A 21,483-nucleotide genomic window follows, 5' to 3' on the forward strand; every position below is an offset into this window, starting at 1 on the left:
CATGTCAATCGCTAAAAGCTTTCGTGATATGGTGGTTTTAGTCTTTACTCTTTAGACATCTCTGGGTCAGTGTAGTGCAATATGCAATATACTATGTTTTAAATATCTACTGTCAATATATATTTTTGATAAGTGAGAACATCGTATAAAAAAACCAATAAAAATACAATTTTAGTGGTGTACAATATAAAAACATCCATTCAAAAAAATACTGTTTTTTATATTCATCAAAAAAATAATATAAAAATATCAGTAATATATACTGTAATATCTGTTTTTTTAATGGTTGCTTAAAAAAAAAATCTGTTTTTTAATGAAAAGGTTAAATAAATATTCTGCCTTTTTTCCATCAGTGTCTTCTCCACTACGTGCGCTCTATAAAATTTTCTCCCTAATTTTTTTCGTAGATTCCTTTCTCCTCGAGAACAAAAAAAACCACAAAAACAAAACCATTTTTTTTTAATCTTTCTCTTAACCTCTAAAGAAGCGACTCAGCTTCACACTTCAGGCTCAGAAAAAAAAGGGTTTTTGCTTTCCGGGTTTAACGAAGACAGCTTTCTTCTTCCTTTCCTTTAAAATCGAAGCTTTTTTGAAACCCAACCAAAATGGGACCTCGTTCCTCTAAGCTATCTCTCTGTTGTTGGCAAACTCATCACAACTCATCTCTCAACGACGCTTCTGATCTAGGTTTTACTATTTTTCAACTCCTTTAAAGTCTTCACCTTTAACCGCATTTTCATTACAAAGTTTGTTTCTTTTTTTTTCCTAAATTATTCCGACAGAAAACGGAACAGTCGATCCGGCGTCGTTTACAGAGTTCAGCTTCGACCAACTACGAGCTGCTACTTCAGGTTTCTCAACGGACAGCATCGTGTCGGAACACGGCGTTAAAGCACCTAATGTGGTGTATAAAGGCAGACTAGAAGATGACCGTTGGATCGCTGTGAAACGCTTCAACAGATCCGCTTGGCCTGACACTCGTCAATTCCTTGTAAACAAAAGTTGCTTCCTTTGCTCATCATTTCCATTGATGGGTCTAATCATTAACTCTCTTCCCTTGGGGTCTTATAATAGGAGGAAGCAAAAGCTGTGGGGCAGTTGAGGAGTGAGAGGTTAGCCAACTTGATTGGTTTCTGTTGCGAAGGAGATGAGAGATTGCTCGTTGCTGAGTTTATGCCTTTTGAAACTCTCTCTAAGCATCTCTTCCACTGTAAGGCTCTTTTTTTTCTTCCACTCTACTCTGCATTGTTTGTTAATATATTTTATATGCCAGGGGATAGCGAGCCAATGAAGTGGGCTATGAGGGTGAGAGTGGCTTTGTATCTTGCACAAGCACTCGAGTATTGCAGCACCAAAGGTCGTTCCTTGTACCATGATCTCAACGCTTACAGGATCTTGTTTGACCAGGTAGGTCCACTTCTCATGTCTCTCTCTCTTTACTTATGAGATGGTACTCTACTAGGGGGGGACTCTGACCATGTGGGATTAAACAGGAGGGTAGCCCTAGACTATCTTGCTTCGGTCTTATGAAGAATAGTAGGGATGGGAAGAGTTACAGTACTAATCTGGCTTTCACACCTCCTGAGTACCTAAGAACAGGTCAGTTACTGGATATCAGATGATGCAATTGGCTTCAAGTTATTGTTACATTTGATTATGATGAATGAATCCATGTGTCTGTGTTTATCTCATAGGGAGAGTGATTCCAGAGAGCGTTGTCTACAGCTTTGGAACGTTGTTGCTAGATCTTCTCAGTGGTAAACACATACCACCAAGCCATGTAAGTGCATAAGAAAACATGGTCTCACTAAAACATTTTCTAGGGAAAGTTTCCTGATCTTATTGGTTTCTTTTGCAGGCGCTTGATCTGATTCGTGGGAAGAACTTCCTGATGCTTATGGACTCGGCTCTAGACGGTCATTTCTCAAACGATGATGGAACTGATTTGGTTCGTTTAGCTTCACGTTGTTTACAGTACGAAGCTCGTGAAAGGCCAAATGCTAAGTCTCTTGTGACCTCACTCGCTCCTCTTCAGAAGGAAACTGATGTATGTGTTGCTCTCACACTCACTAAAACAACTTCTTTTACTATTCAATGTCTTGTTGTGACTCCTCTGTATCTTTGTTGTTTTTTTTTTTTTCAGGTTCCGTCTTATGTCTTAATGGGGATTCCACATGGATCTGCTTCTCCTCCAAAGGAAACTACTTCGCTGACACCTCTTGGCGATGCTTGTTCAAGACTTGATCTCACCGCTATTCACGAGATTCTTGAAAAGGTTGGATACAAAGACGATGAAGGCGTAGCTAATGAGGTGTGTGTAAATGAAACAACCAACAAGTTTTATGCATCTTCTATGAGGTCTAGTAATGATCATTGTTTTCATTTTGCAATGCAGCTCTCGTTCCAAGTCTGGACAGACCAGATTCAGGAGACTCTAAACGCTAAGAAACAAGGAGATGCTGCGTTCAAAGGCAAAGACTTTGTCACTACCATCGAATGTTACACGCAGGTAAGGAAGGAATACCAAAGTTGGTTTACTTTCTTGAAACCTAAAACTCAACTCAACTCAATCAGTGTGTTGTGCCTGCAGTTCATTGAAGATGGAACAATGGTATCGCCAACGGTATTTGCAAGGAGGTGTTTGTGTTATCTGATGAGCAACAAGCCTCAAGAGGCACTTGGTGATGCAATGCAGGCGCAAGTAGTGTCTCCTGAGTGGCCAACAGCATTCTATCTTCAGGCTGCTGCTCTCTTCAGCCTTGGAATGGATAAAGACGCTTGCGAAACCCTAAAAGACGGTACTTCCTTGGAAGCCAAGAAACAGAACAATAGAAACTGAAAAAACTTTCCCAAGTATTTATTGTCTTTTTTTATGTTTTAAGCATTTGAGATCCAGCTCATGATAAAACTTGTGGTTTCCTGTGAATCGAAGGATCTTTCTCATTTTGTCCAAAGATCCTTTTATCTGCAAGTGATTTTCTTCTTTGAAAATAATTTTAAAATAGTAAAAAAGAAAAGAAGAAACAGATTCAACACAGCTATCTATTCTATTACCAGTCTTCAAACCAAAAGAGCCAAGACCCTCTTGGTTGAACAGAAGTTTTGACCAAACCGGAGTGAAGATGAATATTATACAAGATGTAAAAAAAAAGCTCACAAGTGACAAACAATCTAAAAACTAATAAGTTTTTACAGCTACAAAACGTGTGAACGAACGAACGAACAATCAAGCGACAGGAGGGATTTGATGTAGTGATTGCACGCGGCTCAAGAACAGGAGAAGAAGAGCGCGTGAGGGCCAAAGAGATAGAGAACTTGTTTCACTTGAGGACTTTGAAGTGAAAAAGCCAAGAAACAATGAAGGCAAAGACCATAGCAGCAAGTAAGAAGTTCATAACACGGCGACCATGCCAGATTCCCCGTGGCTCTGTCTGACTACTCTGAGTTTGTCCTGCAGCCACCACTTGTGAATTTGTAGAGGCAGTGCTCTCTGGGTTTGACTGTTCCCCAGCTACGTTTATAGCCATTGCCCCGCATATCTCACATGTCCTGCTCAGATTCATAGAAACAATATGAATTATATGCTAATAAGTACAATAACCTTTAGAGTTTACAGACTCTCTTCAACTTACTTAACACACAAGATTAAAACCTAAACCGGTTTCTACTACTGCCTAAGGTTCTAAGACAATGCAAAAAGAACATAGACACAGAGCTATTAGTATAATGGTGACTGGTAAGAGAATCAAACTATTCTCTAACAAAAGGAGCGGCAAGATTCTCAGTGAAGCTTCAAAATCAAGCCAATGAATCATAGATAGCTTATGAGACAACAAAGAATCAGTCCAAATGTGCAGGAAAATAATAACATGAGACAACACATGGAATCTTAATAATTGGTGGTCACAAAAAAACTGTAGATTCTAGCTTCAGTAGAGACAATCTTTTTGAGAAGTAATCATATAGATCTCTAGAAAATCAGACAATAAAATAAAACTCAAAGTACATAAAACAAATAATTTTGTTTCCTCATAAAGTTTTCACCCTTCACTGTTTTTATCTTTTTCAGATTCATAAGAAACTATAGATTTTTTTTTCCAGAAACAGAAAATATATATATCTAATATAGAAAGTTTATGAGAATAATTGAGAGGATACTTACATGTTTCCTTTGATCTTGAACCAAGTTTCAGCACACTTGCTGTGAGCTACACCCAAATCACCTTTACAAGAACAGCCCAATTGCAAAGGCAAACCATAATACTCTTCTTCAGCATCATCTTCTTCTTCTTCTTTATCTACTTCGTGTTCATCAGAATCATCCTCTTCTCCACCTTCTTTGCTACTCTCTAAAGGCAGATGACAGATCCTGCAATCTCTACTCTCTTTCTTCTTCCTTTTCTTCTTCTTCTTTCTCCTCCTCACCCTCCTCTTCCTACCACCACCGGAATGTAGCTTAGTCACACCGCCGCTCTCTAAGTCGACCTCAGACAAGGAATCCAAGTCAGAGGAGTCGCCGTCGATGCTAATTTCGACGGTGTACGGCGACTCAGTGGGATTGGCCAAATGGTGATGAGATCCAAAAGCTAACGAAGGCATTTTTGTTGAAGATTAGAAGCAAAAGAGGAAGAAAGGGGGAGGGGTCATGGGTTTTACGAGGAAAGCAAACAAAAGAAGTATTAAATACCAAAAACAAAACAAAAAAGTTAATTTTGTCTATTTTGTTTATTTTTATTTTGCAGAGAGAAGAAAATGTTGGGGAAAGAGAAAGGAAGAAGCTTTGGACAAAAGAGCAGCTTCTGTTCTGTTCTTTGTAATAATTTTTTTTTTGTTGTCTGAAAACAAAAAAAAATTGCTTCTTGTTTTTGTCTCCCTCAACTTTGGAAGTTTTTTCACATCGAGTACTCTTTTCTTTAACTATTGTTGAATCCCGATTTGGTACGGAATCATAATTCATGATTTAGTTTCCACTTGATACTGTTTTTCATAAATTCTGAATAAGTGAATTAACTTTCTTCTTTTTCGTCAAAAGTAGAAGTGTTTATTTTTTTTTCATATTAATTACAAATACCATCTATTAAAGTTTAAGTTAAGGTGTTATTGGTTATAAAATGTTACTTCATTTGCTTCAATTTATTTGGAGTTTGATAAAATATATTTCTTACAGAATCTCATTATTTTATATAAAATTTTAACATTGTTAAAGATGTGTAAATAAATACAAGTAGTACATTTTTATTGATCAAATTAATTTTTTATTACTTTTATAATCAAAATAAATTTTATAAAAAATTGCGTGCATTAACCTTAGACATCTAATAAAATGAAATTAAAAGGAGTATTAGTTTATCTTTATCACCTAATATACACCTAATGTTCCATTTGTCGTATAATTATGTGTGCGTGTCTTTTGCCATGTTAACAATTTAACTACAGTTTCTAAGACTTATAATTGTAACTTAAGGAAAATTAAACAAAAAGCTCTAGATTTAGGATTGTGAGTTTTAACTTTTAACATTAGGTTTAGGATGGTGAGTTTTAACTTTTGATGAACTGAAGAAATGTACGTTGCTTAAAGGGAATTTGTATTAGATAACGTAAAAAAAAGTTTTATTATGGATATGGAAAACCACTATTTTCACTGTGCATTAATTTTAATTATAATCTATTGTCTTTGTTTGACATCTACTAGATTCATCGAATCCACCATGTAAATTGCTACAAAACTGCAAAAATTCGACACATTTTTTAAACATTATGAATAGCTGATACATATATCAAAAATGAAGTTTTATTTGAATAGCTGATACAATATTTTTGGGTTTTGATTTGTTAGTTGGATTTCATATTTATTAACTTAGTCTTATAAATTAAATATATGTTGATCTTTTATATTGATAAAATATAGAAAATAATCTTTTAAAGTATATTATTTTGTTTGAATTGGTCAAACAATAATACTTTCATTCTTTAACTTTTTTGGTCAAAATATGAAATAAACTCATATAATAATTAACAAGAAATAAAGATTTCATTAGTACACATGTGAACTTTTGATTTTATGTCGAAAAATGAAACTTGTGCTTCTCGTTTTTTATAAAATGACTTTGTTAGCATTATAGAAAAATATAGATTCAACGATACAAAGTTACTCTCTCCCACTTAGAATAGTTATGTTAGTAATTTTTTCTTTGTGTCTGAGAATACAACATAAAATTAGGTTCAATAGATTATGTTCTTTGGTGATGGCAAATAGAAACAATGATGCAGTTTTATCCTAAGAATCTGAGTGCTATGATATACTGTCACATTACAGAGCATTTAAAAAAAATTTAAAAAAAATTAACCATCTCGACTTCAATTCTTCTTTGTTCTTATATTTCAGTATTTTAATTTCAATTTACGTTCTTATTATTTTTTATAAATATAAGTTGTCTTTATTTTAGTGAAATAAAGTTCTTACACTCTTAAATCATTAAATATTATTTATGCTTTTAAAAGTATTTTTTATAAGAACATTTTGCTTGACAGTCTCGAAACAAAATCTGGAGTATTGCTTTCTCTAACCAGTTTTGATATTATATTTTTATGGAGCAAAAAATTAACGTTTAAAATATAGTGAAATATACCACTGATAAACAATAGTTTGATCTTTAAGAGATCATGTGGTATATATGGAAATGGATTTTGTGAGTCTACGCCTCAAAATTAAGTTTGAGAGAAGTATGTCATATATAAATCATTTACCATAAAAAATAAAATATTTATTGATATTGATCAAAACATTTATATTTCGTCAATGCTTAACGTGAGTCGCTAAAAGATTGACCAAGCCATAATAATGAGTAATATCATGACTGAAACTGACATGAGTATTGTAGTTTCTAAATTTAATTTGGTTGAGAATAACCATATAAAATGGTGGTTTTGATACCATAAACAATATCATCCAATGATATGTATATTTGCTAAAAAGCAAAAATATGTTTTGAAATAGTTCAAAATATATACAAGTTGTATTTATAAATCTACTTGAGAGAACTATGAAAATAGTTGTTCGTAAAATATGATATCTGAAAATGAAATACAATAAAAATTGTAATATTTTTTAAATTGCTTTTTGTTCATTTAAATCTTAAGAAGTTGTAAACTCTTTAGATGTTGAATAATAACATTCATATTTTTGAGTTATCTCAAGAAATGTGGTGGAAGCATCGCTTACCACATAAAATCATAATATGATTTTTTTTAAATGATTTTTTGTATCTTGAAAGAAGATGACAAAAATTATTAGACAGTTGATTTTTGTATCTTGAAAGAAGATGACAAAAATCATTAGACAATTGATCTTTGTATCTTGAAAGAAGATAACAAAAATCATTAGACAATCGATCTCGACTAATCTTAAAAGATTATGTTTACTGTATGATAAAATGACAACTGAGTATCTTTTTATTAAAGGTGTTTCATGAGATCAAATTGTTATATCATCAAGAGGAATGGATAAGCATGTGAATAAGATGAGGTTTGGCGGTAACTATACCTAAATGACTTGAGATCCCAAGAAATATGTTTAAGAAGACAATTAAGTCAAACTAAATCTGCCCAAAGCACTGTAAGATTTTGGCCTATACTCAGTTCCTAGAATGATTAAACACAGTGCTACGTTGTAAGGAATAGAGGATAATCATTTGATTTTAATGATTTGTATCCATAGCTTTGAGATATGAATGGAGTAATGTATGATACTCCTCTAAAAAAGCTAATGTCAATCACCTTATGAGTGTGAAATGAGGCCATTTCTAAGAGAATGAAGAAAATGTTATATTTTCCAAGTTCACTCATGATTAATCAGGACTGTTCAAGACCAAAATGAACACAATAAAGTACCTAGATCTATGAGAGAATGAAGTTGTCTTATAGTTATTGTCTAGGTTTACACCAAAGCCCGAGAGGTTCAAGACATCATGGCCACCTCCTGGCCGAGTAAATCCAATAGCTATTAACAATTCGTGGTTCAAGACTGAAAATTGATACCAACTCATCATGCAGTGAATTTCTCGTTTGTACTCTCAAAAGTGCTTAGTGAAGTCTTGTCGAGTCTTGTCTAGAAAATCAATTCTGTCGAGTCATCTAGTGTTTAGAATCATATCTATTCATGTGACAGACCGTTGGAACTATTTTCTGAACATTATAAATAGTAGATACATATGTCAAATTTATTTGAATGAGAAATGAAGGTCTAATGTGTGTGATTTGAGAAATTTGTATAAAGTAGCAAATACACACATTAGGTATTTGAATTTGGATTTGGGTTTTGATATGTTAGTTGGACTTCATGTTCATTAACTTAATCTTATAAACTAAATATATGTTGATTTTTTATATTAATAAAATATAAAAAATCTATTTTAAAGTATATTATTTTGTTTGAGTTGGTCAAACAATAATAATTTTATTTTTAATTTATTTGGCAAAATATGGAACGCATTCACATAATAATTGACAAGAAATAAAGACTATGTTAGTGCATCACGGTAGATATTATTTTTATGTTGAAAAATGAAACTTGTGCTTTTCATTTTTTTCCTATAAAAGGGTTTGTTACTATTATAGAAAAATATAGATTCAACAACACAAAGTTATTCTCTCCCACTTAGAATAGTTATGTTAATATTTTTCCTTTTTGTGTGTGAGAGTACCAAACAAAATTATGTTTAATATATTCTGTTTTTCGGAGAAACAATATTGTAGTTTTATCCTTTCGGAGAAACAATATTGTAGTTTTATCCTGAGAATCTGAACGCTATGAAACCATTACACTGCAAGGCATTTAAAGATTTAACATCACGACGATTCTGCAATTCTTATTTATTTTATATTTCAGTATTGTAATTTCAATTTATATTCTTATAATTTTTTATAAACATCAGCTGTTCCCGTTGCAGTGAAATAAAATTCCTACAGCCATCGTATTTGCCATCGATCTCCATCACCGACGTCAAAACGTACTACTTCAACTTCTTTCCATTGCTGCTGCACTTTATCCTCTGTGAAATCGCTATTAAAAAGAACTTAATTGTCGTCACTAAAACTAATATCCTAAAAAGGCAACTTTAAGCTGATTTTGAGTTGAGGTACTGTAAAGTATTACTGTTAACATATGCTAGAAATGTAGAGTGAAATGTATAGGGTTCCTCTGAATAGTACATACATGGGAGGTCAAATTAAAGATATCAAAAAGATGAGGGGTATTGATGAAACTAAACACATAAATCACTGTCAATGTCAGTAGGCGTGTCAGGAAGTAAACAATGTTGGCTAGGAGGAAACTCACTGTTTCTTTAATAATTGTTTGAAAGAAAAATAAAAGAGCAACACCACAAAATTGAAAAGTTATTTTGGCTTACAGCAGCACACTTGGGATTAAAAAAGGTAAACTTTTTTATTGTACTATTTAGATTTGGAATTACATATGTTTATTTTGAAAGTACATAATTGAGAATTATCCTATTTTATTTATTTTTAATATCAACTTTCTATCTTTATTTCTCAATCATGTCTGAATTTCACCGCTGGTGCATGTTTATAGATTAGTTATAAAATTAAACTAGATCTCGGTCGTTCAACTGCGTGGATATTTTTTTATTTATATTTGAAAATTTTTAACTAAAATTTTGTTTAATAACAGTGGATTTTAGAGTTTTTTATGAAATAATAAGTTCAATATTTTGTTTTGACAACTAAGTTCAGTATTTTGAAGTAATTTTTTTATAAAAATATTAGAAATAATTAAGTTTAGTTTCTACATATTTATTTTTATAACTAATATATTATTATATAATAAAAAATTATTTATTAATCTTCGGTTCACCTGCCGTCGACCCGATTACCCGTAAGGATATCCAGTTCAGTGTCCGGATTTGGTGTAAAAACATTGAGTCAATCAAACCATGTATTAGAAATGATGGCTAGAACTGGTTAAATCCAATTGTGATTTAATTATTAACTTCTATAAACCAAACCGGTTAAAAATAACTTATTTTAAAAAATGTTAGGTTCAATATAAGCATTTTTTTGTTCGATATAAGCATTTTTTAAACATAGATATGCATTGTATGTGAATAATTAATGATGCAAATATATGTTGGTTAACTGAACCATATTTTTAGAGGTACGAGTGATTTAGTAAGTCGTAAAATGTGATTAAGAAATAAATGAAACATGACTTATAGGAATTGTCTATTTTTAAAAATAATCACACATGAAGAAAAGTTGTGATTTGTATTTTAATATAAAAAGTTTAATATAAAAGATGTACCATATTAACTTTCGATCTGGTTACAGTATATTAGGATTAACCTGTTATTGACAAAAAATATGAACATCTTTATTAAAATTTCACAAATGTTCTTAAATCATTTTTTCGTTTATAGAACCAAATAAAATGTTATACATTCTGTGATGAAACACAATAATTATAAAAAATGTAACTTTCATTAAATAGATTTGGTTAAAACATATTTATCATTTTTGTTTAAATCTTATATTTTTTATTTAACATTAGAGAACTATATGCTGACAATAACAAAAATAGTAGTGACCTATATAATTACGTGAATATCAGTGTTGGAAGTGAGTTTGATACTTGTCTCCGCTCACCAACAAATGATACGAACACCTCGTAAAAAAACAACATCAAGGACATCATATAATCGACTCAAGATTCACGAGAGGTATTCAGATCTTTATTTATATTGCTTTGAAGAAGAGAGATCATAATAAGTCATATATTTTTCACATGTCCTCATGCTCAATCAACATCGAGGCTACCAAATGTTGGAAATGTAGGATTGGCTCGACCTTTATTAAACTGGAAAAAAATGTTGGAAGTAATTCGTATCATATGGAGATTTATCAGATGCCACAAAAAAAAAACGTTCTATATGTATCGTACGGAGATTTTGGAACTAGAGAAATGGGCTACAAGTCCTAGAAAAGTTGTCAAGCTAGACAGGATGTTTTCTTTACTTATTTGCCATAGGAACCTTTTTAATCAATGAATCGGATTTACGTATCTGATACCGAATCATATCATATATCTAACTAAAGATGACGGCACATCAATACCATCCCAAGAAAAGTCTTTGACAATATGAACATAAAACAGATCATCATCCGAAGATTACGGATCCCTAAAAATTTATCGACGAATTCAAAGGGAAATATCATCAAGTAACAAGAGATCTATCTTCCAAAGGAAAAGAAACTGCAAACAGTTATAATCCCGGGAAAACGGCTAATTCATACATCAACTGCGGAGTGCGGTCCCGATCAGTACATAAACTGGAGGCCTGTGCAAAAACATACACCAACTCCATTTTTATTTGAAATTCATACATCAACTAATACTCTTGTGTCAAAACCTACATAAACTGCGTTTCCGTTAGTTTGATTGTAACGACAGCTTATGTGGATTTAACGTTGATTACGTGGATTAGGGAGTTTATTACGTGGTATATTAGACCGAGATTAATAATAAACGACGTTGTTTTGGGCTGGTAAACACGACGTCGTTTTGTGCTCTCGTCCAAGTCGTGAAACAAACCCTTGCTTCTTCGTCACAAGTCGCGAGAGAAAAAAAAATTATCCTTTGAGAAAGAGAAGAAAGGGACAAGATTGAGAGAGAAGAATTACAATTAGGTGTTAAAGGAACGATTTGAAGAGCTAAAAGGACGTATAGGAGAGGAGAGATCAGTTGGAATGAGGTAAGTTTCATCAAATTTTTTAAGTAAAATAATGGATTTCGGGTTTAGGAGAAATCAGTTGGAATGAGGTAAATCAATTAGGGGTCATCTATAATAGGATACTGGGTGATAATGTGTGCATATTAATTGTGGAATTGTTAAAAAAAAAGAAGAAATCCGAGAGCACATAAGGTGTTCGACGAAATGTGTCAATGAATTTTTATTTCATAATTTCTTATGTAACTGATGTGTTGTGTAATTGTTGCAGTGGGGATACGACTTTTGTAATAAACTATGACGGAAGGTTTGAGAATTTGGAAGAAGGTCTCACCTATGTTGATGGAAAAATTCATTATCTTGAAACCTCAGCTCAGTTTCTATTTGGTGGAATAATCTCTGCAAATATCGTTGACATGTATGGACAGCGAGTGTGGTACAAGCTTCCTAATGAGAGCTTATCAGATTTGAAGGTGTTGTGTGATGGTGGTATCAACTTCCAAAACATGTGTACTGCTACACAATGGGTAAGGAAAGTGGAAGTGTATCTTGAACACGAGGAGGTTCACAATGAGGCTGAAGAGACTGGATCTTTGGGTGAAACAGCTGCTGATACTGGAAAAGGCAGAAATGAGGCTCGAGAGAACCCGGAATCAGATCCGCATGATGAGAGTGTGGAAGAAATAGTTCTCGGGTTTGTTGATGAGGAAGAGGACAATGAAGCCCTTAGAGATACACCTCCTGCCTCAGATGATGAAGAAGACATCGAACCAGGATATGAAAGATGGCGAAGAGGAAGTGGAGAGTTGAAGATTATGCAAGTTTTTGAAAGTATAAAAGAGTTCAAGGAAGCTGTGTTAGAGTATGCATTAATGGGAGGTTGGAATGTAAAATACTCAAGATGGGGAAATGACATTTCCGAGGCAAGGTGTGCTGTAGTCGGTGAGGTTCCTTGTACTTGGCGAATCTACTGTTCTTATGATAAAACAGTGCATCTATACATGGTGAAGTCATACCAAGAAGAGCACTTTTGCACCAAGGACGGGTATTGCAAGTTATTGACTGACAGTGTGATTGGCAAGCTTCTTATAAATGATGTTAGACATGACAATACGTTGATGCCAAGGGCCATACAAGACCTCATCCAAGAGAGATACAACTTGACAGTGACACATGATATTGCTAGAAAGGCACGGAAGAGAGCATTGGATATGATAAGTGAAGAGTTTGATGAGCAATTTGCAAGGATTAAAGATTATAAAGACCAAATCCTAGAGTAAGCTTCCTTATTAAAAATGTTTTTGTTAAATTTTGATTTGAGTTTTGGGTTTAATTAATTGCTTTCATTTGTTTGACAGATCAAACCCGGGGTCTACGGTTGATCTTGTAACAGCCATTAGAGATGATGGTGTTGAGATCTTTGACAAGTTCTATGTGTGTTTTAAAGCTCTGAAGACAATATGGCGAGCTCATTGTCGACCCATTTTTGGGATTGATGGATGCTTTATGAAATCTACATCAAAAGGACAACTCGTTGCAGCTGTGGGCAGAGACGCAAACAATCAAATATACCCTGTTGCGTGGGGAATTGTTCAAGTTGAGGATGCAGACAATTGGAAGTGGTTCATTGAAAGGGTTAAGTCTGATCTAGACCTCAAAAATGGTGAAGGGTTCACACTTATCTCTGATAAACAGAAGGTAACCTCCTTGTTAATTTTTAATACATTTTCAATCACATTTTCACATTTTCTCATTTTTCAAATACATTTTCTCATTTTTAATATATTTTCAAATGCATTTTCTCCTTGACAGGGACTTATAAAGGCTGTAGAAGAAGAACTTCCTCACATAGAGCATCGGACGTGCGCTAGACACGTATACGGGAACATTAAGAAGCTACACCCCAACAAGCCTAAATTTAAAAATTTGTTTTGGGCAGTGGCAAACAGCTTCAACGAGGGTGATTACAAAGCAGCACTTAAGGAGCTTAATATAGGAAACCACATTTTTATATTTATATAGGAAACCACATTTTTTTTAGCACTAATATAGGAAACCACATTTGTTCAAAAAAAATATAAGAAACAACACATGCAGATGCGGCTTTTGACAATGTTTCAAAAAAAAAAGACAAATCAGACTTCACAATATTCGAGTTTGGATGTAAGTTAATAGCAAGACCAATGAGAAGCCAATTGAATTGTTTTTATCTAGGGCTTCTTTTAAACAATATCAAAGGTTCAATCAGCTACGAAGATATACGGACTGTTGATGGAATTGTGTATTTTACTTTTGAAGATACTTATAATACCTTTCTTATTTGAACTATATTTTTTTATCTATAAAAATGTTTTCTTATATTTTCAGTTATTTATAGCAAAATACAAAAGGACGTGGAATGTATTAAAAAATATCTTACTTCAATCGTATAAATAGTTGTAAATAATAATACAATCTTTTAAAGTACATCAAAGATCATCAAGAGATTGAGAATACTTTGTCTACAGTATAATTATTTACAACATGCTCTGCAAGTCAACACAGCCGTATAAAATATTCATCAAGTCATGCTCTGCAAGTCATCACAGCCGTTATCTATATTCATATCTAAAAAGTAGGATAAAAACTAAAACTAATTATTATCCACGTAACGGTAAAAATCTGAACCAATTGCAAATTTTTTTTAAAAAAGTTATTCTTGGATTCATCCCTAGAATGAACTTTTAGGTTCACCAACCAATAAAAATTTGTTATCTTAGATTGAGTATCTTTTTAAAAAGGAAACAAAATAATTGTCAAATTGCATTATGTTTTTAAAATAAATGTAAAATAAATAAAAATAGTAATTAACAAAAACAAATTTTTGAAAACTAATTTTAAATCCGCCAGCAAAAAACTATACCCTAAACCCTAATCATAACCCCTAAACCCTTGGTTAACCCCTAAACCCTTGGATAAATCATAAACTCTAATTCATAAATATCAAACTCTAAATCATAAAAAACTGAATTTTTAATTCTAAATCTTAAACCTTTAGATAAATTCTAGACTTTAGGATTTATATATAGTTTTTTTAAATACATTTATACAATTACTATTACTTTTATTTATTTTTACTTTTTTATTTTAAAATATAATATAACTTGACAATTATTTTGTTTCCTTTTTCAAAAAATACCCAATCTAAAATAACCAATTCCTATTGGTTGGTGAACTTAAAGGTTCAGCCTAGAGGGTGAATCTAAGAAAAAGTCAAAAAAAAAAACTGTGAACAAAATAACTCTCTAACAATAAACTTCCACTACTCCTAATTTCACTGCACGATCCAATCAGTTTCATTGCCTATAAAAAACTTTATTAACTACTTTATCTTTTGTATTTTTCTTTCTCTCTCTCTTAATCGTTTGTGAATGCAGCAACAAAGATCGAGATAGTTTTATGAATTTTTTGTTTAAATATTTTTGCACTTTCATTCAGTTAACATGGAAAGGTTTAAAGTTATAAAGTTTTTTATGGGTTAAATTTTAGATATTATGGATATAGAGCAAAAAACTAGCTCATCTTTGTTCTAAAAAAAACTAGCTCATCTTATCATTAAAGAACGTGAAAATGACATATCTGTAGTGATGTGGGGATGAAATTAAGGTAATACGCAGCGGAATATTATTTTTTGCCCTTTTTCAAAAAAGAAAAAGAAAACTAAGGTAATAGTATTGTTAATAGTGGTATCTTAGCTTATTGTTAATAGAGAGTTGCTCATTGTTGAGGTAAGTTGTTATCATTTTGTGGGTGTATTATCTACAATATATGACTTTGCAAATTCATAGTAACACTTTGCTGTATGTTTTGGCACACTCAGGAATAGTGGGAAACAATTTATGTACTGTTTATATATTTTAACAAAAAAACATAAATATTTTAGAAAAGGAATACGGGCCCAAATACTAGTATATTATATATCTGATAAAGTAGCCCACAAACAAGGAAAGTAAAACAGATCAGGCAGCTTGGACTTGGGAGGCGGTTGCAGGCGTGGTCTTTGACAGGTTAGGGATATACTTCCAGCAGCGCTTGTGTACTCCACTTATCTTCTTTGGAGCTTCAGCAGCTGGCAAGCCTGCATTATGAGATAATACCTATCTATGTTACAAGTCACAATCACACGGAAGTAAGTGAAGTGATGATGGAGAATAACAACAAATCTGACCATCTTTGTGAACAATTCCCAACGCTTTGCTATGCCTACCATCCTGAATCAAACAACAAAACCCTAATCAGCTGAAGAAAATCACAATAACTTCGTTGATGACATAGACTTTAATTAATGTCTTCTATCAATCCTGTAATAGAATATCACCAGCATATAGGTTGCCAAACCAGTGTATTCAAGAAATAAATAGTATATGTGCTGCTTTCTTGTGGTCTGGGCCAGTTTTATCTACGCACAAAGCAAAGGTTTTTTGGAGACCAAAACTTGACTGAAGCGAACAGAGTCTCTTGTCTAAAGCTAATATGGCGCATTCTGAATGCAAGATCCTCTTTGTGGGTCAAATGGATTTGGAAATATCTCATCAGGAAGGGGTCGTTTTGGAGTATAAGAGAAGAGAGTATGTTGGGATCTTGGATGTGGAGGAAGCTGGTGAAACTAAGACCTATGGCAATGCAGTTAACCAGAAAGGAGATAAATAGTGGTGCTAATACTTCCTTCTGGTATGATAATTGGTCTAATCTAGGACCTTTAATCGAGTTTATTGGTGAAAGAGGAAGTATGGACTTGGGTATTCCAAAGAATGCTACAGTGGAGCACGCAATTCAAATTTACAGAACCAGAGGTCATAGGGTCTACTCTTTGAGGATGATAGGTCAGGAGATATTGACACTAAAGAGTAGGGGGCTTAATCAGTTTGATGATGAATGTCTGTGGATGAGGGAAAATGGGGAATTTAAGCCTGGTTTTCTTACAGCTCAGACGTGGAACATCACGAGAAGGAAAGACCCGAAAGTTGCTTGGTTTAAAGGAGTTTGGTTCGCGGAAGGTACTCCTAAGTTCTCTTTTATTGTCTGGTTGGCTGTTCAAAATAGGCTAGCAACAGGAGATAGGATTCTCAGATGGAATGCTCAGGCCATTTCTACTTGCTGGCTATGTCAATCAGAAATAGAAACGAGAGATCATCTGTTTTTTGATTGTGCATATTCTAAGGAAGTGTGGAAGGGCACAGTGAAGAATATGGCGGGGCTAGGGGACATCCATCAATGGAGCAGAGTTCTTCAAGCAGTTACTAATGGTTGCCAAGGGAAAGAATTGAAGTTTCTGATGAGATACAGTTTTCAGATGGTGGTTTATGCTATATGGCATGAGAGGAATATTCGAAGAGTAGGGGAGCCTTCTCAGCATGCGGTTTGTCTTATTTCTAGATTGGACAAGATGATGAGAAACAAAATTACATCTCTTAGGAAGAAAGTGGGGAGGAAGCATGATAAAACAATGCAGATTTGGTTTGGTAGGAGTGTTTGAAGTTGGGGAAGCATTTTTGGAGTGGTTTTTTTCAAAAATTTATCTCCTTGCCATGAATTTTCTTACTCTTTTTCCCACATTAGAGTTTTGTCCCATTTGGGTTTTCTCTAATGGGGTTTTAATGAGGAGAATTTTCATGGTATTTCCAAACTTGATTTCTTTTGATCAAGTTTGAGGGAGATTGGGTTTATTCTTCTTTGGTTGTATATCTTCTTTCTATCTAAGTTTGTTTTCTATTGTAGTTGTTTTAAAAATTTGCTGCACTTGATGTAACAATGTTTTTTTTTGTTTGAATAAAATTTAAAATTCTTTCAAAAAAAAAAAAAAAAAAAAAAAAGAATATCACCAGAACGTTAAGACAAGGATCCAACCGTTACATGACAGATGCAAGTGAAAATGAACAGAACCTTGTAGAGGTTGATCTTAGTGATCTCGTAAGAGACTCCGTTCCAGTGAGCTTTAGCCATATGGTATCCGATTCCCTAATTGGGTAAGAACTGAGCCACCTCTATTAGGTTCTTCTTCTTCTTCTTCTTCTTCTTCCTTCCTTTAGGTTTAATCGGATCGGAGCTAGGAGATGCCGCCGGCGCAGAGAAATTCCTCAGGAGATTGAGCGATACTCTGAAAGCACCGAAAGTTTCGGTTCTGGAGATTACTCTGTTCATAAGACTCACCGCTATTTTCTCTGTCTCCTGTGTTCCGTCACTGATCGGCGACTGAGGTTTAGGAGAAAGGAAAGAGCCGCGAGTTTTTTGGTTTATTCACAAACTGTACCATTATTTGCTTAAATTACAATCTGCCCCTGTATTTCTGCATTTGACTAATTTTGCCTATGAAATAAAATAATTGATAATCTATATATAATAGCAAACTTATTTTTGCTAACCAATGACGTCACTATTTTTTTATAGGAAAAAAAATAAGCATCCAAAGGTGGAGCTTGCTCTGAATATATAATCTAACGAATAAGATTTGGGTTAAGATAAAAACTATGACGTCATCGATTCACTTGAGGAATGGTCACCAATTCATAGCTCCTCAATGGCGCCCCTTTACACGATCCCGAACCGTCGTCATCTGCCTTCGAGTCGTCTCTTTTGACAAACTATAAAATAAACTGTAAAAGTTTGCAAATAGTTCATGTAGTTTATTCATTAGATTCTCTCTGGCTCATTATCTCTTGTACTCCACACCCAAACCTGGTAAAAAAAAATTCACTGGACACTCGTAGCTGCTGATCGATAGTACGCTGACCAAGCAAACACACTGATTTGGTGTTATTGATTGAGAAATCAGATCTTTTAAAAAATCTATTTTTCTTTTTGTTTTTCATGTCAGAAATAAGTAGAGTTTCGCTAAAGTCAGTAGAAAAACAGAACAATGATGCGGAGTTGTTAGGGTTTGCAGAGGATTTTGAGAGGAAGAAGATGAGAGTAAACAAGAACAATCATGTCACTAATTTTTTCATAGGAAAATAAAAATGAAATTGAACGGTAGAGATCTCTTCCTTATGCAATCTAATGCTCAAATTTTAGTTTCTTTTAAATGTATGATGTCATCAGTTACTAAACTAAACGGTGTGCCGTCACGATTTATTTTTGAAACATTGCTTCTAACACAACTTTTTTTTTGTTCCGTAACCGAACATTTCTGTATATAACTGCTATTCAGTAAATCTGAACAGACCATACCTGAGAGCATTCATATGAGTTTTTTAAAATGGTTTCACAACTGAGTAGATGAGATTAAGAAAAAAAAGCCTTGCAGTACAATGGTTTTACGTTGAGGCAGTGACCAGTGAGGAAGCACATCACGAAATTCTTCTACTCAGTGAATAAAATACTAATAAAGGAATCCCATACAATGTTAAAAAGTTATGTGTTTTTATAGAATTATTTTTGTTAAAAGTTATATATTTTCATTATATATTAAAATGTGTCATTTCATTATTTGATTTAAGAATTGTGTATTAATTAGTATTTAAATAGAAAATATGTAATTATTTAAATGAAAAGTTGAGACTATTCATATATATATCATCTCAAAATAACTACCTTTAAATTGAAGTGATGCAACTATTTAAATTGAAAAGTTGCGGCTATTCATATAATTACCATTTCAAAATAACCATCTTTAAATTAAAAATATATGACTATTCATATATATATAAAGTTGCATCTCTTAATTTTTTATACAAATATTTATGTATTTTTCGTTTTTATTATGCTTATATCTATTTACTAATATTTCATAAATATTTATAATTGTTTATATCTAAAAATCAGTTTATTAATATGAAAATTTGAATCTCTTAAGTTTTATACATGAAAGTTGCATCTCATAAATGTTTTACATGAAAAAACCCAAATACTGTTGAAAAGTTGTGTATTTTATAGGAATTTTATTTCTTATTAAAAGTTATGTCTTCTCATTATATACTAAGATGTGTTTTTTAATTATTTTTTTCAAGAGTTGTGTATTAGTTAGTATTTAAATTTTATACAAATATGTCTGTCGAATCCCAAACATTGTTGAAAAGTTATGTGTTTTTATAGAAATTTTTTTTGTTAAAAGTTATATCTTTTCATTATATATTAAGATGTGTCTTTTCATTATTTGATTTAAGAGTTGTGTATTAATTAGTATTTAAATTGAAAAGATGTAATTGTTTAGATGAAAAGTTGTGACTATTCGTATATGTATCATCTCAAAATAACTATCTTTAAATTGAAATGATACGACTATTAAAATTGAAAAGTTGCGACTATTCATAAAATCATCATTTCAAAATAGTCACTTTAAATTAAAAAAGATGTGACTATTCATATATGGAAAGTTGCATCTCTTAATTTTTTATACAAACATTTATGTATTTTTTATTATTCTTATATCTATTTATTAATATTTCATAAATATTTTTAATTGTTTTATATCTAAAAATCAGTGTATTAATATGAAAATTTGAATCTCTTAAGTTTTATACATGAAAGTTGCATCTCATAAATGTTTTACATGAAATAACCCAAATAATATTGAAAATTTGTGTATTTTATAGGAATTTTATTTCTTATTAAAAGTTATATATTTTCATTATATACTAAAATGTGTTTTTTTATTATTTGTTTCAAGAGTTGTATAATAGCTAGTATTTAAATTTTATACAAATGTGTCTGTCTTTATTTTTGCATATTACACATATCTAATGATTTGTAATATTAACTAAATTAAATTAGGATACGAGGCGTTCGTACTTCTTCGTTGATGACATAATAAACGATACATTTTGATTTTAAAAAAAAAGTGTTTAAAAAGATTCATTATAAAGGGATATAATTTAAAATTTTAGAGTAACTTACCTAAATTAATAAAATATGTAAAATTTTATTGGTATTGATGTATTTGTATTTTAGTTGTAATTTGAAACTATAAAATATACATTTCTAATATTATCTATAAATAAATAAAATACATATGTTCTATGTTGTGACATAAATATTTATTTGAAAATAAAATTATTTTTATATAGAATATAAATTATAAAATGATGTATTTATTTAAATACATATGTTCTACGTTTTGACATAAATATTTGTTTGAAAATATTTTTTTATATAGAATATAAATTATAAAATGATGTATTTATTTATAAAAGAATGAGTTCCCACGCGATATCGCGTGAGTTCCTTATCTAGTACTGTGTAATAACAAAATAACAAAAAATATAATTAATTACATAATAATTAAGAATTGATTGGTGGAGTATAAATAATCTAAAATAAAATTTATTCATCATAAAAGTTATCATTTCAAGGTTTATGGATTTATTATTCTTATTCATACGGATTTTTTGGTGCAAATGTTAAAAACTTATCCATACGTTTAACCACAAAAAAAAAAGGAAAGGCCAGTTATGGCACATACAAGAAATTCAGTAATGTGTTGTTTATAAAGCAGCCACAACATAAGCACACCACAAACTAGGGTGACAAACTCCAAATTTGGTAGAATTTGTATGGGAAAGACGTGGAACATGCACAAGCTACTAATTAAAATATAGGGTATTACTAGCAAGTATAAATGATCTGGTTTATGATCTGTGAGACATGTAAATTCCATGGTTAGCAATATGACGAGAGTTGCGTGCGGACTGAACCAAAATAAAAATAAAAAACGAAATCAAAATTTCATGTATTAGATATATATTTATCTTATCCAATTTCCACA

At 32.1% G+C, this 21,483-nt stretch overlaps 3 protein-coding genes and 1 pseudogene across 5 annotated transcripts; 2 read left to right on the forward strand and 2 right to left on the reverse strand.

Moving 5' to 3' along the window:
• The first annotated feature begins 372 nt into the window (after positions 1 to 372).
• LOC108823431 (serine/threonine-protein kinase BSK5-like) lies at positions 373 to 2,969 on the forward strand. Of its 2 annotated transcripts, XM_018596630.2 has the most exons (10): positions 377 to 687; positions 783 to 991; positions 1,075 to 1,210; positions 1,274 to 1,407; positions 1,494 to 1,599; positions 1,695 to 1,780; positions 1,859 to 2,047; positions 2,144 to 2,311; positions 2,396 to 2,509; positions 2,591 to 2,969. In XM_018596630.2, the coding sequence occupies exons 1-10, from the start codon at positions 606 to 608 to the stop codon at positions 2,837 to 2,839; spliced, it is 1,473 nt and encodes a 490-aa protein (XP_018452132.1). In that variant the 5' UTR covers positions 377 to 605; the 3' UTR covers positions 2,840 to 2,969. The 2 variants fall into 2 exon arrangements, with proteins under 2 accessions (XP_056851200.1, XP_018452132.1); XM_056995220.1 differs by having other exon boundaries at positions 373 to 687; positions 1,859 to 2,311.
• A 53-nt stretch (positions 2,970 to 3,022) lies between these two features.
• Positions 3,023 to 4,739, reverse strand: LOC108823432 (uncharacterized). Its single transcript, XM_018596631.2, has 2 exons — positions 4,163 to 4,739; positions 3,023 to 3,549 (listed from the first exon to the last, which is right to left on the reverse strand). The coding sequence occupies exons 1-2, from the start codon at positions 4,597 to 4,599 to the stop codon at positions 3,321 to 3,323; spliced, it is 666 nt and encodes a 221-aa protein (XP_018452133.1). The 5' UTR covers positions 4,600 to 4,739; the 3' UTR covers positions 3,023 to 3,320.
• Positions 4,740 to 11,295: 6,556 nt separating this feature from the next.
• On the forward strand, positions 11,296 to 14,011 carry LOC108824591 (uncharacterized). Of its 2 annotated transcripts, none has more exons than XM_056993576.1 (4): positions 11,296 to 11,768; positions 12,016 to 13,020; positions 13,103 to 13,442; positions 13,557 to 14,011. In XM_056993576.1, exons 1-4 carry the CDS (start codon positions 11,764 to 11,766, stop codon positions 13,764 to 13,766), a joined length of 1,560 nt encoding a protein of 519 aa, XP_056849556.1. In that variant the 5' UTR covers positions 11,296 to 11,763; the 3' UTR covers positions 13,767 to 14,011. The 2 variants fall into 2 exon arrangements, with proteins under 2 accessions (XP_056849556.1, XP_056849557.1); XM_056993577.1 differs by lacking the exon at positions 11,296 to 11,768 and adding an exon at positions 11,818 to 11,836.
• A 1,605-nt stretch (positions 14,012 to 15,616) lies between these two features.
• On the reverse strand, positions 15,617 to 18,017 carry LOC108824592 (uncharacterized; annotated as a pseudogene).
• Between the last annotated feature and the right edge of the window lie 3,466 nt (positions 18,018 to 21,483).

The sequence above is a fragment of the Raphanus sativus genome, chromosome 9, assembly GCF_000801105.2.
Source record: "Raphanus sativus cultivar WK10039 chromosome 9, ASM80110v3, whole genome shotgun sequence".
Lineage (NCBI taxonomy): Eukaryota > Viridiplantae > Streptophyta > Magnoliopsida > Brassicales > Brassicaceae > Raphanus > Raphanus sativus.